Below are 16849 nucleotides of genomic sequence, written 5' to 3' on the forward strand. Positions count from 1 at the left end.
CGGTTTCCAGAAACTTTTACAGAAAATACTTTTTAGTGACAGTTTGAGGACTGTCACAATTTCCTAACCGTCACTAAAAAATAATTGTGTTGTAGTGGAGCTTGGTTTGGGAATTTAGTTGTAACCCCATCCTCCCTTTTTATATGGTATTTCTCCACCATATATGAGGATTATCAATAAAATTGAAGAACTATCTCTTTAAAAAAAAAAAAAAAATCTAATGATCCTAATCTATAAAACATTAGCTACTTTTGTTTTTTTAAGTAGCTTCATGTATTTCAACTCTCTGTGTCATGATTATTATTAGTTTAAACATTGATTGAAACATGAGTACCATACGTTCGAATGAAATAATATTTAGTTATAAATGTACAAAGTTCAGTTAATGGTCCTCCTCTATACAATCAAAGGTTAATACTTGCATCCTGCCAAAAACAATTGCAGGATTAATATTCCCAACACCAAAATCATATGAATCTAAAATGTACCAGTACTCAGATGAAAACAAAGTCACATTTAATTAACCGTTTGAATATTTTTCAGATCACAATATTATTGCTACCCTTTTTCTACATTTTTCATTCAAAAGTTAAGACACCTTTAGTATGATCCATTTGAATGGTTTTTGTACTTCACATGACCACAGTAGTACTAAAGATGAAACATTAAGGTGAACTAAGTTATAATTTATACAGTGAATTGAGATGAAAGTTGAATAAAATATTGTTAGAATAATATTTTTTAATATTATTATTGTTTTGAGATTTGAAAAAATTAAATTGTTTATTATATTTTGTATAGAAATTTGATAAAATTGTAATGATTAGATTAAATCAATTCTCACTCCAAACGGGGCCTAATTCGTTTCCAAAAGGATACACTATATAATTGCTGCAAAAAAATAGGAAAAACAAAAATCATGACACAATAGGTTCCCTTGCTAATTAATCGATCTTCCTTCCTTAGCAACTGATCAAATCATGAAAACAACCAAAGGGCACTCCAAAGCATGGGATCCCAAGGAAGCAAGCTCAACTGAGATCAGTGAGAGAGATTTGTGTCTCTGTGTATGTTGAGAGAGAGAGAGAGAGAGAGAGATCAGTTGGGCCTCAATGAATATGTCTGGCAAAACTGCATGACAGTAGCTAGCTACCTAACCATCATGGAAGGATATTATGATGATGACAAACTGTCCCTTCAAAACAAATTAAGGAGGGGGACCAACTCTCTAACCCTTATAACCTATTTTAGATATATGTTTAATTCTAACATGGGTTGTCTGACTAAGCTGGTTTTCCAGTACTCCATTTGATTAACGGATCATGAGTACTGCGATACAACCACACCTACCTAGCTATATACCTGTCTCACACTCCAATAAATTAAAGAAACCACACTTTAATCAATAAGTGAAGTGTTATATCTATAAACAAATATCTTATAAAAATAAATTTAATTATAAATAATCGTGGATTGATATTATACCTATTTTATAATAAAAAAAAATTTATAATTTAACATACACGTGATCAACTAATTATAAATTTACTTTTATATAATTTCTAATTCATAGACCAAGCATTTCTCAACCCATAATGACCAGGCCAATTAATACATACCTAATGAAATCACTCACCCATGGTTTACATGATCGGTCCGGTACTTTAAATAGTACCGCGCGTACGATATCCAATAATTTTTTTTTTAAACTTGAGCTCTTTGGGAATGCTTTTTTTCTCCTGGTGCATTCTTGTCGTTAGGGTAAAAAAAAAAAAAAAAATAGTGAACCAGTAAACAGGATCAATGGCTTTGGTCTGGTACCAGGTCCAGTCCGGTCCGATACAGGTTCTACTTTTCTCAAAACCGATCAATTAAGATTGGTCTGATTTCGGTTTTTCTTTTCCTAATATCAAACCAGACCGGTTCATATATATATATATATATTTAATTTTTATATTGTATAAAATATTTTTTATATGATCTTTTATCTTATATATCATTTTTATATATAATATATATAAAATAATTTTGTATTATATGATAAATTATTAATTAATATAATATACTACAATATATATATACTATATAATATATTGGAAAAACTAAACCGGAACCGGTAAAACCGAAAGTACCGGTTGAGAGGTGTAACCGGTGCGGTATCAGTTATTCAAATCTCAAAATTAGTATATACCTGTACGGTTCTAAAATATGTCCAAATTCGAATCAAATCAGACTGGTTACACTCCTATATGTTTTCTCGTCCTTGGCCCCACATTCTCTCCTCATTGCAAATCTGCACTTCTTCCCATTGTAATCAATCTTCCGTACTTTTTTTCTCTTCCTCAACAGCTTCGTGGGTTTGTGGAGAAGACAGGGGAGAGTGGCCGTATGTGGCTTCATGGAGAAGAAGATGAAATTCGCTAGTGTGTTAGTTAGATTTTCTTGATCTTTCCACCTACTACAATGTAAAAATGAAATACTATATTCTATTAATGACGTGGAGACTCTCCACCGGTTGTACAAGTCGGTTGCAAGAAGCATTTTTCTGTATAACATTGGTGAAATTGAACTCAGGACGAGAAAAGTGGTTTCTATATGAACTTATTATAAATCAAAGAGTAACGTCGTACAACCACTTTGTTACCTTAAAGTATATATGTAGGATGGTCATACATACGTACATACATATAGGACTAATTAAATGAAAGTCGCTCTCAGCTGTCAGGGATTGTTACACTTTGTAGTTTCGCTTCGATTCTTGGGCTTTCTCCTTCTGGTAAGCTTAGTTTCTCCAACCATGACTATAAGTGGATATAGTCAGGTTTCTGGGTGGACCAAAGCAGCGGTGGTAATTAGGTCACAGCAACCTTATTTTGTTCATATTTTTCTTAAGTGGACAGCCAAGGACTACTCTCTTCCATGGAATTACTACAGGCATGCCTGCTATTGATATATCCGTGATGAAGTTCGTATAAACTACCCTTAAACGATCACAGCATGCACATGGCATGGTTATGGTGAAGCATGCTGCATTGAGCCTGATGGACCATTACATCATATTACCATTTATTCATCAGACCCCCACACCCAAAAAAAAAAAAAAAACATGTTGATCAAAATGCCTTTGACTATGGCACTTCAGCATTAACGTACGTACATTGCAAGAATCCTCAAATGCATACCTCTCTCTCTCTCTGTGATTTCATGTAAGATCAGGTGCATTTTGGTAGTTTCACCTATAAAGTTGGGATTTTGAGGAAAGTAGAGTTATCAGCATGCAGAGCACTAGGTCATATAAGGATACTGTCTTCAATACTCTTCTAATTTCCAAGCCAGAAGAGAAATATTAGGTATGCAGATTCTATACTCAACCTTCCCCCCTATCTCTTTCTCTCTCTGATCTCTCCCCCTCCCTCCCTCCCTATCTTGATCACCAAGCATGTTTTTTTATATTCATATTTTTTATATACTTAATCATATCCTAAAAGCTTACATGTTTTTGGACTATTGAATTTGTTTCTTTTTCCTAAATCAAAAAACATGGAAATTCTAATGTTTAATAGGGTATAATTCCTCTTATTTTCTTGCTCTTTCTTTATCTAGAACACAGGAAAAATTTGGTATTGGAAATGGGACGCGGAAAGATACCAATCAGGAGGATTGAGAACCAGACCACAAGGCAAGTGACCTTCTCCAAGCGCCGATCCGGGCTGTTGAAGAAGACTCACGAGCTTTCTGTTCTTTGCGATGCCCAAATTGGGCTCATTATCTTCTCAAGCACTGGAAAGATGTGTCAGTACTGCACTGAGCCTTTGAGGTACGTAGCCTGCTATTATTATTGCATATATATATATATATATATATATATATATATATATATAATATTTCCTCTCAAAAGATTGAAATATTATTGCTCTTAGCTTAGTATATGTTTTCATGACTTCTGCTGAATTGTATCTTTGTCTCTTGTCTTGAACGATCCAACCTTGCCTTGCAGGGAAGAGCTTAATTAAATTCTGACTTTGTTTTTCCCCGTGATGCATGCTAACTAGCTAGGGTTTTTCGTTTACTTGGTTTTTCAAACTTTTATGTGTGTTTGTCATGTGTCAGTGAGAGAGAAAGAGAGAGAGATAGATTAGATTTAAGTCCCATTACCCCCGAATAGGTTCAGATTGACCAACTTGAGTGGCTTGACTTACTCTTAGTTTCGTGCTTCTGACAAATTAGCTAGCCTAGCTAGGGTTTTTCCTGCCATCATGCAACATACATGCATGTTAGTATGGCTGAGGCAACTTAATTTATGATGTCATTAATTTCTTTGATTTAGTTGCAGGTAGCTGGCTGCACTCAGCTGCTGGCCTGCAACAATTATATATAGATCATCAGATTTGGATTATCTTGTCCAGTACTGTTGGTATTTTATTAATTTATCAACTATATATATGATCAATGTTTCTCATTGTTTATAATTATGCTACTGATTATCTTCTGCTTAAAAAAATTTGATAGTTTGGGCAATTAATATTCAATGCATGCACCTTTCATAATTATGTTCTTACATTTATTTTTTATTTTTTTTATATATAGGAAAACCAACAATATCATTAATAATAAAGATTACACACATTTATCAAGGTAAATGGCTTGAGAAAGAAAGTTTGGAATACAATCTCACCACATGTCAATATTTGCAACATTCCAAGCATAACAGGCTAAACAATGAGCCGTCATATTACCCTCCCTATAGACATGAATAAAAGAGCAAGAATCAAAACATTTTGAAATCTTTGTGATTTCTCCAAATAACACACCAAGGATGGAATCCGCCACATTGTTTTGTTGTAGAGCTTCAACAAGCATCAAACAATCACTCTCAACTATTAACTATGAGATCCCCATGCTAACACATAACTAAAGCCCTCGGAAAATGGCTAATAGCTCAATAGCCTCATGTTCCTCCACTTCCTACTCCATCATGCTGGCTACCATAATCACTTGCCCTTTAGCATCTCTTAGAATGACTCCTATACCCGCCTTTTGAAGACCATAGAAAGTAGCACCATCAACATTATAAGTTTTAGAAACTCCACAAGAGGTGGTTTCCAATGTAAGAACTATTTAAGAGATGCTCTTGGAATTGACTTCACTTCCTTGTGGCTACTCATAAGAGCCAAAGCAGTCCTTGTTACCAGTCGAGGACTCAACATCATCTTCTCAAATTCCATCTTATTCCTTCTATATGAGAAACCCCAAGCTAGAGAAAAGAAAAGTGCCAATTTTTCCTTGTCCCTCCCCTCAACAATGTGTAGAGCCACATCAAAAAGTTTAAAACTCACATTTCTAACCAAAGAAGAAAATTATTGATGCCATACCTCTCCAAGATGAATGCATTTAATAAGAGCATGATTAAGATCCTCAACTGGATAAGAACAGAAATTGCACTTCCCTTCTAAAATCACTTGTTTTTTCATCAAATTCTCTTTAATAGGAAGACCTTCTTTTCAAGTTCGCCATGTAGAAACTTTACTTTATTAGGAACTTGTAAATTCCACAATAATTTCCACAAGGCTTGCTATCTCTTAGCATTTGAGGATTCTACCATAGAGCTCTTATTCTAATATGAGATGGACCTATAACAGCTCCTTACTGTGAATTTGCCACTTCTGTCATGCATCCAAGTCCACTTATCTGCACTGGCACCTGGGTGTATCACAACTTTCGGGATGTATGCTACCACATTGGGATTGAACAGTGTTCTTATTTTGTCAATGTTCCACGTGCATCATCTTGTAGTTTCATCAATTATGGATGCTACTAAGTCTATTTCCATTCTAATAGAAACTCCATCCTCTTCTAAAGGCTTGTGACTTGGGATCCACTGATCAGTCCATAAAAGAGCAGATTTTCTATCCCCAATCTGCCATCTACACCCTTCTTTTAACCACTACTTCTTTGCCTCCCAAATTTCCCTCCATATATATAAAGGATTATAGCCCAAGCCAGCTTCAAAGAAAGAGGTATTTGAGAAGTATCTTGCCTTCAAAAGCCTATGCAGCAATGAGTTCTCATCTTGCAAAAGTCTCCACCCTTGCTTTGCTAAAGGGCAAGGTTGAAATTCCTCAAATCTTTAAAACCCATCCCCCCTCTTGATTTCCTCTCACACATTTTGTTCCAGCTTATCTAGTGAATTCTTCTCTCATCATTTTTTTGGCCCCCCCAGAAGTTGGACATCAAACCTTCTAGCTCAGCACAAAAACCTGTAGGAAAAATAAAGCATTGCATGGAGTATGTTGGTATGGACAAGGCAACAACTTTCAATAAGACCTCCTTACCTCCTTGTGACAAAAGTTTGTCCTTCCAACATTGAAGTCTTTGCCACACTTTCTGTTTTATTGCTTGAAAAGCTCTAGTCTTTGATCTTTCCACAACTGGAGGAAGTCCAAGGTGTTTCTCATATTGTTGGATTTCACTATTGCCCCACAACTGCATAATCTCTTCTCTAGTCTCATTTCCCACATTACCATTGAAAACCATTGTTGTTTTCTCTTTATTAATTTTTTGACCTAATACCCTTTCATACTCTTCCAACACAGCTTGCACCCTCCTGTTTACCTCCACTTCTGCCTTACAAAAAATAACATTATCATCTGGAAACAGCAGATGATTAATGTTTGGTGCACCTCTACAAATTTGTACAACAGAAATTTCCTTTCTCATACCTGCTGCCTTCAGCAAAGCTATCAACCCCTCTGTGCAAAGTAAAAACAGATGAGGGGACAAAGGGTCCCCTTGTCTCAACCCCCTACCAGGTCTAATTGGCCCTTTTGGTTCCCCATTAATCAACACTGAGAAAGAGACAGTTTTCACACAATACATAATCAAATCAATAAAGGCTTGCTAAAATCCCATCACTTCCATCATAGTTTGGATGAAACCCCACTCAATTCTATTGTAAACCTTGCTCATATCCAATTTCAAAGACATGTATCCCTTCTTCCATTGTTTCTTATGCTTTAAAAGATGTACCAATTCATAGGCAATTAGCACATTATCAGTAATTAAACGACCTAGCACAAAAACACTTTGACTCTCCTTAATAATACTAGGTAATACTGATTTCAACCTATTGGTAATGACCTTGGTAATTAACTTATAAGCCACATTACATAAACTAATAGGCCTATAATCTGCCACTGTTTCGGGGGACTTCTTGGGAATAAGAGTAATATATGTATGATTAAGGGGGATTGGGAATTCACTTGTATTTAAAGCTTCCAATACTGCTGAACTGATAGACTTACCCACCACATGCCAATACTTTTGATAGAAAATAGGGAACATCCCATCAGGATCAGGAGCTTTTGATGGGTGCATCTGTTTCAAGGCTACCACTACTTCATCTCCAGTGTATACCTTTCCCAAAGTTTCATTCATGGAGCTTGTCATTCTACCAGCAAGAGGTCCCAAACACTCAGTAGAACCCCTTAGGTTAGAATTCTCAAACAATTTCTCAAAATAGCTTAGGATTACACTCTCTCTGGTCTCCCCATTGCCATAGTCCATTCCCATCCTTGATCTTCACCAATAGTTTCTTTTTCCTTTTCTAAGAAGCCTTCATGAGGAAATAAATTATGTTCTTACTTTTAATTACTATATAATTGGTATTGAAATTCCCTAGCCGAAAGAAAAGGGAAAGAGTATTAATTTGTGGATGAAGATCAGGAAATCAACAGTATTTTGGGAGTATGCCTCAAGGTGGTGGCACCAAAAGGAGATAGAACATCATCTGCTCTAGGAACTCTAATCCGTTGGACTTGATTATTGGTCTTTATATCCGTAAGTCTTTGACCTGCTTGATTGAACAATGCAAAGGGAGTAGTGACCTGGTTCTCAAACGCCACTGCATTTCTTCTCTTCCACAATGTCCACAGAATAACAGTAATCTCCATAAGCTCCCCTTCCTCCATTTTATCAAACAGATGAAACAACATGGAGACACGTAGCTACAGTAGTACTCATTCTAGACGTTGCATGGTCTAATTTCAATCTTGTCCAACAATTAATTATGCTTCTTAATTCGATCGAGTTTTTGTTGCACCACATATATTATACGTACTTCCAAGCTGTTTCAGTTATTTGTGCAGATTATAAATTAGTCGACTTACAGTCTTAATAAAATTGTATATCTTTAATTAATTAATTGTCCCAGAATGGAGGAAATCATAGAAAGGTACCAAAAGGTCACTGGCACTTGTGTTCCTGAGCACGATGCCCGGGTACGTACGTTTATTCTACATTTAAATGTCTCCATTATAAAGTACTCTAATTATATTATATACCTTATATGTTTATGCCAAAATTAAATGAGGTTAGATCCTTATGCCCTTTACCATTTGTAGGAACAAATATATGCTGAAATATCAATGCTGAGAGCAGAAACTCATCGTCTTCAGCTTGGCATGCAACGTTACACTGGTGAGGACACGAGCTCCTTAACGTACGAGGATTTGGATCAACTTGAACAAGAACTAGAGCACTCCATTAACAAAATTCGAGATCGGAAGGTATTATTATAAATAAATAAGAAAAAATCTATTTTCAAGCGTGACAACCTTTTTTCTATAATTTTAATGGGTAGTTCCACGATATATATGTAATTACTTAAAAGTAATAGCAGTCATAAAATCATGCGCATGCACTACAATGATATATAAAAGAAATTCATAATTAATTAGTCAGTCTGTTTTTTTCTTTTTCTCTTGTTTTCATGCATATATCCTTTTTTAAAACAAGTACTGTGCGTGCGTGTGCGCAGAACGAGCTCTTGAACCAGCAGATGGACAACCTGAGAAGGAAGGTGAAAATTCTCCGTCTATGCAACACATGGACACACACATGCACACGACGAACTTGCATACAATAATATAAATCTCCTTTTGTCTTGTAATGTTTAGGAGCGGATGTTGGAGGATGAAAACAGCAGCATGTACCATTGGGTAAGTAAAAGATCATTCAAAAGAGCTCCAATGGATGTCCAACCAAACAATATAGATATTTGGATCACTTTATTTAGTAGTAAAACCAAACAATATAGATTTGCAACGAAAAAAAATAGTGATCAATGGAGATTCAAGATAACTACGTGCTTTGGCTGATGGCTATGGACAGATTCAGGAGAACCGAGCAGCCATAGAGTATCAGCAGGCGGCAATGGAGGGAAAGACAGTGGAGCATCAACAAGTTGGAGATCATTTCTCGTTATATGGAGACCAACCCAGTAGTGTGCTTCAACTTGCCACCATTCCTCCTCATATTCAGCCATATCATCTCCAACTTGCTCAGCCCAATCTTCGAGATTAACTTTCGTCTCCAATTCCATAGGGTATGGCATCAACATTATTATCATTATTTCTACAACATCATCATCATATATAAATCTTATCATCATCTACAAAACTGCTAGATACGCCAGCCATCGAATTATAGGCCTCCACATATTCAGTAGGCTCACTTAACATCAGAAGGGTGAATTGGTTGCAGACTGATGCAAGTAGGTGTGACAAACAGGCATTTTGTGCAGTTTCAATCATAAATTTTACTTCTGTTTTAATTGACATAAATGGATCATTATTGAGATGTTGGTTAGAATGGCTATCATTCAGCTCAGTTAGGAGGCATCAGACAGCTTCCAAGACATGGAAAAAAAAGGCGAATAAAAATGATTGTGCAGCATGTTTCCAAATGGGTTTGTTTCTTGGTAAAACTAGAACGTAGATTGTGTTTTGCATTATTTACACCTTATGAACTAGAAATATTCACAAGTGAGAAGCTTCCTAATTCCGGCCTTCCCTTCGTTGTTGGGGCTAAACTCACTCATCCAAGCAAATCAATAAAATCAACAATATCATGAATCATTCACTTGATATTATTTCTCAATTGTTTACAAGTTATTTTTGCACTATATCTTCTTTGAATGCCTTCTGATAAGTTAATTTATTAATGTATTTTCAGATTGAGGTTTAGTGAGATGAGTTTCTTATATGATCAAGAAGATGAAGGAATAAAAGCTCATGACATTGTTATCAAGATGAAGACTCGCGGTTACTTGTGTGGAACATTCTAAGTTTCTGAACCTACGTATTTTAACTAGTAAAGAAATTTGTTAGCATTTTCAAATAACTCTATCCAGCCGTTTACCAAGGAATTGACTCTAGTATGTTTTAAAAGTTTCCATGCACTCTAGCAACTATTTTGTTAGCTAGAGAGAACAAGAGAGCTATCTATACATGAATGATACGATCATTTAATGGTAATGCTCCTACTCAGCTTGCCAGAAGGAAGTAGTAACTTCTCAAGTCGTCTCTACGGTATGACTGAGATTCAACATTTTATTTCATTTACAATGGTTTTATACCTAAACTCAGGAATCTTAATTTTTGAATACTATATAACAAAATCAAGTACCTCAAAAGCAGACTCAATGAAGCTTCAGTTTATTACACTACCTAGCTACATCCAAAATCGGAAAATTGAAGTGAGCAAACGCAGTTACTTGATATATACTTTTATTGGAGTTTTTTATATCCTAAGACTTGAAATAATAAAATCTTTCGTGATAGCAGGTTTGACCCAATGAAACAAACAGTAAACCTTTTTCCTAAACCACCTTTACTCTGGCTAGAAAACTGTCTGATACATACTATTGTACAAGAAACAAATCTAAATTTCATAAATGATGTCTTGATCTACAATGCAAAACCCAGATTTTTTTTAAAGCAGTCTATGTAGTGGGTGAAGATTTATCTTTTTTTTCTTTAAAGCAGGCCATAGAGGATGGAATGTGAGACTAAACACTTGGGATAATAATCAGCATGACATGTCACTCCTGAATGAGATGGATGCAGACCAAGGTGGCTCTTGTAAGAGCAACCTTCTTCAAACTAAACCTCCCCCTTTTTGAACCTTAGATAAGTGGAGAAAAATCACATAAATTACATATCATAAAATCATTAGCATCAGAAACCATTAAAGCCAGCTTCACAGGTTCAATTTAGCCAAACAACAATGTTTGCATCATTCCCATGATATGACAAAAATACGATTTATAAATACAACAGTCATATTTGATTTTTAGGGTTCCCATGATTGTGTATGTATTCCCGCTTATTTGGTAGGCCTATTTAAAATATGATTATGTCCCCTCCAAAGTTTGCAATGATGTAGATCTATTGATATTATGTGATGCCCTACTGATAATTTCCTCGATTGATCAGCTGCATACCCAATTATATCGTGATGCTGATGTAGGGGGATGAATGAGGAATTCAATCAACACACGTATATTCAATTAGCATACAGACCTAAATGATAACATATTAGTTGGAAGCCAATAGCCACCCTCGTATGTTATTAGCAACAAACTGTTCAGCTTTCTGGAATCTAATTTTTTTTCATCAATAAAAAGAAGAACTTGACCATATGATTGTAATTACAGCACAGATTTCATTTTCAGCGAAGCAATATGCCTTACTAATAATGCAGAAGAAACTTTCAAAAAGGCACCTTAGCGGATTAGTAAACAACCCATTAAACATCCCAAGGGAGTAAGACTTACTAGTTTTGTCAACTGAGGCCTGCATGTGACAGAACATTCTTCAAGATAAAATGTCCATTTTCTGCAATTCACAGTGCCATACAGGTCATATAATCTCACAGGATATGTAGCTTTCAAGTCTTTGAACAGCTGGCACCTTCAGTATGATGGCCTGTTAACTGGAAAAATAAAAAATATAAAGGAGTAAAAGCCTGAAGAAAAAGATGAAAACAGTGGAATTATTGTAAATTATTTGTGCAATATAATGACCTTGAGTTCTTTAAATGTATAATGACCTTAATCTCTTTAAATGGCCTCCAAATCCATTCGTAGTTTGAAATATTAATAAATTTATTTGAAAGATTAAGCACATGTACAATATCCAAAATATTATAAAAAAAACAAACGTTTTCTTGAAATTCAAGAGTACATCATTAATGGATCATCAAATATTAATAAGGGAAGAAGGACGGATAAAAACACTTTAAGTTCGTGTCTTCTGCAAAATGCGGTGCTATGTAAAGCATTTGACTAACCAGTGGATGGGGGTGGGGGGCCTAGGCCCCCTGGGTTTGTCTCTGCTACAAACCCTACATCTGCCTCAGAAGGTAACTTGCTACCCAACAAAAGCTGACAACCCTGACCATTTAAGAATTAAGAAAATATGGGAGGCCACAGATTCAATACAAAGGCAAATAATCTATAACTGCAAATCTGAAGATTTAAAATCTAGGGGTCGAAAGGATAGAAAAATAAACCAAACAATTCCTTTAGATACATACTTTTGCATTTTGAATAAGTTTCTAATGAATTCGGGGAAAGCTTAGGTAGGGAACCAATGATCATTTAAAGAGTGTAGTTCTTTTGTTATATACTCAGGAAAGGTCCTTCTAACTGCAGAGCGAGAATAATCAATGATTGCAAGTAAAAGTATGGGAAATAATGCCTCGCCAGAAAAGCTAACCTTATGTCACCTGTGTTAAACAGCTTTAGAGCCAACGTGAGCATCTGCTACAGGAGGGATAGCACAGATTGATCGCATCTAACAGTTATGAGGCTAAAATTTTTTCAGCAAATGCACTATTCTGTTCACCCTATATTATCCAAATATATGCAATGCCAGTCGTGGAATCCCATTGTGCTTGGTGACTCCCTCTGATGATTTGACGAAACAAAGAGATGATCTGGAATAAAAGAATATTTCTTAAAAGAAGTGTGCAGTTGTGTCTTATATGATATATTTGATATAAACTGCAGCTACATTATTCACTGAAGTACCTAAGTAGATAATTGGTGTATTTTGTAAGTTTCTTGAGCGAAGGCCCAAAAAAAGGGAGCATCGTCTTTAAAAGAATGAGGGACAGCAAATCAAGTGAGGTAAAAATGCTTCATTTAGTATTCTCTGCTACCCCTTGCAAATCTGAACTTGAGAGCAGAATAACCTTTCACTCAAAGCATCATATGCCAAATCCTTTTAACTACCAAATTTTAATCATTCTTTTCACTGACCCATATAAGATTCTAAGGAATTATTCAATCCTCTCAATTGCTGTGAACTTCCATAAAATTCATTGGATCCGTGCAGACATATATCATATCCTACAAACAATATTCTTGATCTTCATAATCGGTATGATATTTAATTTGGCGTATAATAAACTTGAGCATTGCATAAATTTGTTCCGAGTCAGGATGTGTTTTATCCTGAGCTATGAACCTATGGAGGTTTCCAAATATTTCCACAAAACTAAACCCAGGAGACTTCTTCACCCCCCTACTCTCCATAGCTTCTCTCATGGTTCTTGCATCATCCCAGCGCTTCTCAACTGCATAAATATTTGAAAGGCCAATATATCTACCATCATGATCAGGCTCCAATTCGATAAGCTTCCTTCCAACTATTTCTGCAAGATCTAATTTGTTATGGCTCATACATCCACTAAGCAGAGCACCTAACATTGAAGCCGTTGGCTCCATGGGCATTTGACTTATAAATTGATATGCCTCTGTTACTTGACCTGCACGTGCCAGCACATTTACCATGCAAGCATAGTGCTCACTCTTAGGTCTCATGCCATCTTTACAAAGGCACTCAAAGAAATGCCAAGCTTCCTTTACTAATCCTCCATGAGCACAGGCAGTTAACAGGCACAAGTATGTGATCTCATCCGGGGTGATCCCAACACGCTGCATTTCTGAGAACAATTCAAGGGAATCTTTGACCGACCCATGCGTCGCAAGCCCTCCAACAATGGCATTCCAAATCAGCACATCAGTTCGACCCATTGGAACCCCACGGAAGACAGCCAAAGCCTCCTCTATCGCCCCACATTTAGCATACATGTCCACAAGAGAAGTAAGCAAGGCTAAAGCCAAAGGCAGACCATTATCAACAACGTACTGGTGCATCATCCTCCCCTTCTCAAGTGCACCTAAGTGGGCACAAGCACCCAAAACACTGACCATAGTCACTTCATTGGCCTTGGGCCCAGCAGCACACATTTTTTCAAACTTAGCTATAGCCTCCCCGTATTCCCCAGTCTTGACATACCCATCAATCAAAGAGCTCCACGACACAACATCCCGCTCCGGCATCAATTCAAACACTTCCCTCGCTGATTTCATATCCCCACACTTGGAATACCCATCCAACATTGCATTCCAAGAAACTAAGTTTCTTGCCAGCATTCCATCAAATACCGCACGTGCATACACGACATACCCACAAGAAGCATACATATGAATCAAAGAATTCTGAATAAATCTATCAGACTCAAAGCCAGTTTTCACGACATGGGCATGCACCGCCGCCCCAAGATCCTGCTTCAAAAGGCGTGATGACGCCTTCAGCAGAAAAGGGTACGTCAAATAATCTGGTGAGACCCCAGCCCGCAGCATTTTGACAAAAACTGAGATGGACGGATTCGGGTTTTTGCTATTTGAGTAGCCCCTTATAATTGTGTTCCAATAAAAAGTTCTCGGACTGGAAAGTTGTGAAAATACCCTGTATGAGTACTCGATGTCACCCCAATCAGAAAGTGCAGACAAAGAAAGAACTTTTGATACAAAAGGGTAGTCTTGGGAGAAGCCAATAGTGGTCAGAAGAGCATGAATTTTCTTTAGCTCAAGCATGGATTTGCATTGGTCAAGAATGGTTATAAGATGTTGGCTCATATTGCCATTTCTGCAAGGCAATGGCACACTCAACATTGACTGATTGTAAGGGCGTAAAACTGTTGGAACACTTTCAAACGCCTGCCGGTTAGAGGGAAAGCACATCAATTGCGAAATCTAGAAACTCGCGACATGAAGGGCTATAAACAAACCAAAAGCAGAGAAATTTGGCCTACAAGAAAGTTGTACAAATATTCTTGTTTGTTTTCTGAGATGAGTTGAAATTAAAGTTAAAAAGTTGAATAAAATATTATTAGAAAATATTTTTTAATATTATTTTTATTTTAAAATTTGAAAAAATTGAATTGTTTATTTTATTTTTTGTAGAAATTTGAAAAAGTTGTAATGATGAAATGCGAGATTTTCAAAATTTTTAAAATTTTGAATTTTAGTCTCGAAAGCAAACCAATAAGTTGTGCTACGTACAGATCCCATTAGGGGCTTGCATGCGCACGAAGAGGGTGTTTAGGTCATTTTCTTATAATTTTATTCTAATATCAAAAATACCCCTCACTTCATCTTCCTCCATACGGGCAGAACTCCTCACTCATTCTTATCTCTCTTCTAGACCAAAACACATGCCCAACGTAAATATTTTGTGGGTATGCATGTGCCAAGTCCTACAAGGGATGTCTACTGAAGTTTATAACTGGTTTTTTTATGACTATAACATTTTCATGAGCTGTGATAAATTGATCCTTCGGTAGAGAATCCAAAAGCACAAGATATAGAACTGGTATTGCCAACTATAAGCCTAACTTTGGAGGCAGATATCTCTAAGCTAATATAAAACAAACAATCCTAATTCCTAACATTGTTAAGAAGAACCAACCATGACCATTTTGCAATATATATAAGAAGCCAGATTTCAAAACTACACCTTCAATCAAATCCTTTTTTCCAATCTCATAGCTTTAGGAAGCAAACACAAAAAAAAAAAAAAAAATTGCAAAAACTGAACACAGAATGAGTGGAAAAAAAAACCCACTAATTTGGGTAAAGACAACAAATCAAACAAATAATAACAGGCAAATTGAAAAAAGAAACGGATAAAGGAATTGGGTTTCCTAAAAATCGAGAAGATGAGGACTTTTGGCACCCAAATAAAAAATATGAAAGCACAAGGAAGAAAATAAACAAACTAAAATACATTGATTAAATAAACACCCATAAAAAAAGAGAGATATATATACGAAACTTACTCAAAGCCAAAGAGAACAAAGAAAAAAAATGAAACTTGTCCAACCCAATTACATGGCTTAATGCAGCACTAAATTGAGGATTGCGTAGAGCACCATAGTCGTGGTTGATGAAGCTTCATATGATGGAGCTTCAATGGATTTCGAGGGATGGGGTTAAGATTTCGAAGATTCTGACGAGGGGAGGAAAGAAATGCTTCGGAGGGAAAGGGAGAGGGAGGGGGGAACTGAGTCTGGGAGGAGGAGAGCTTTGTTTCTTAATTGAATCGAAACTAATCGTTTCACTTTGTACGCACGAAGGCCTCAACAGGGACTGTATCGAGAATAATTCCTTCATTGGGGTCTGAGCTCTTTTGTTCGCAATCTGGGTGGTTGGTCACCTAGGATCCGAGCAATCTTTTCTCATCCCATTTCGGTGAGCACTCTTAACTCGCCTTCCGGGGGACGATCAGCAAGACCCAAGCTATTTGCTCCGCCTAGGGTGTGACCAGAAATGCCTAGCTTGCCCCGGGGAGTGATCACTTTACTGTGGTGCAAGTTCTTTTGCTTGCCCTCTGGGTGGCTGCTCGGCCCCGGGTTTCGAGTAGCTATTGCTTGCCCCTGGATTCAAACATTTTTCCTAGCATTCAGAGCTATTACTCCCCCTGCGATCGAGTGGTCTGTTTGTTTCCCCAGGGCCTAAACACTTTTGCTCACATTCCAAGTTGTTGCTTGTCCACCTCAAAGTTTGGGTAGTTTTTGTTTGTTTCCTCCGAGATCCCAACACTATTGCTCACCCTCTAGGTTCTTGCTCGCTCCCCTTCTCGAAAAGATGACTATTTAATAACTAGTATCTAAGCTTAATGTATAACATATAGCAAATAAACTTATGTGTTATGTTAAG

General features: G+C 36.6%; 2 protein-coding genes across 11 annotated transcripts; one reads left to right on the forward strand and one right to left on the reverse strand.

Annotated features, from left to right (window-relative positions):
• The first annotated feature begins 3108 nt into the window (after window positions 1–3108).
• On the forward strand, window positions 3109–10319 carry LOC121256395 (protein TRANSPARENT TESTA 16-like). The gene is made up of 8 exons (XM_041157192.1): window positions 3109–3350; window positions 3604–3817; window positions 8210–8276; window positions 8400–8564; window positions 8816–8857; window positions 8955–8996; window positions 9169–9382; window positions 10012–10319. The coding sequence occupies exons 2-7, from the start codon at window positions 3630–3632 to the stop codon at window positions 9358–9360; spliced, it is 696 nt and encodes a 231-aa protein (XP_041013126.1). The 5' UTR covers window positions 3109–3350; window positions 3604–3629; the 3' UTR covers window positions 9361–9382; window positions 10012–10319.
• On the reverse strand, window positions 8964–14935 carry LOC121256393 (pentatricopeptide repeat-containing protein At5g08305). 10 transcript variants are annotated; one of them, XM_041157190.1, is made up of 4 exons: window positions 12558–14935; window positions 12130–12223; window positions 11615–11772; window positions 8964–9488 (listed from the first exon to the last, which is right to left on the reverse strand). In XM_041157190.1, the coding sequence occupies exon 1, from the start codon at window positions 14870–14872 to the stop codon at window positions 13193–13195; it is 1680 nt and encodes a 559-aa protein (XP_041013124.1). In that variant the 5' UTR covers window positions 14873–14935; the 3' UTR covers window positions 8964–9488; window positions 11615–11772; window positions 12130–12223; window positions 12558–13192. The 10 variants fall into 10 exon arrangements, with proteins under 10 accessions (XP_041013124.1, XP_041013120.1, XP_041013125.1 ...); XM_041157186.1 differs by having other exon boundaries at window positions 12130–12232; XM_041157191.1 differs by having other exon boundaries at window positions 11615–12748; window positions 12872–14935.
• Between the last annotated feature and the right edge of the window lie 1914 nt (window positions 14936–16849).

Source organism: Juglans microcarpa x Juglans regia, chromosome 3D (assembly GCF_004785595.1).
Source record: "Juglans microcarpa x Juglans regia isolate MS1-56 chromosome 3D, Jm3101_v1.0, whole genome shotgun sequence".
Lineage (NCBI taxonomy): Eukaryota > Viridiplantae > Streptophyta > Magnoliopsida > Fagales > Juglandaceae > Juglans > Juglans microcarpa x Juglans regia.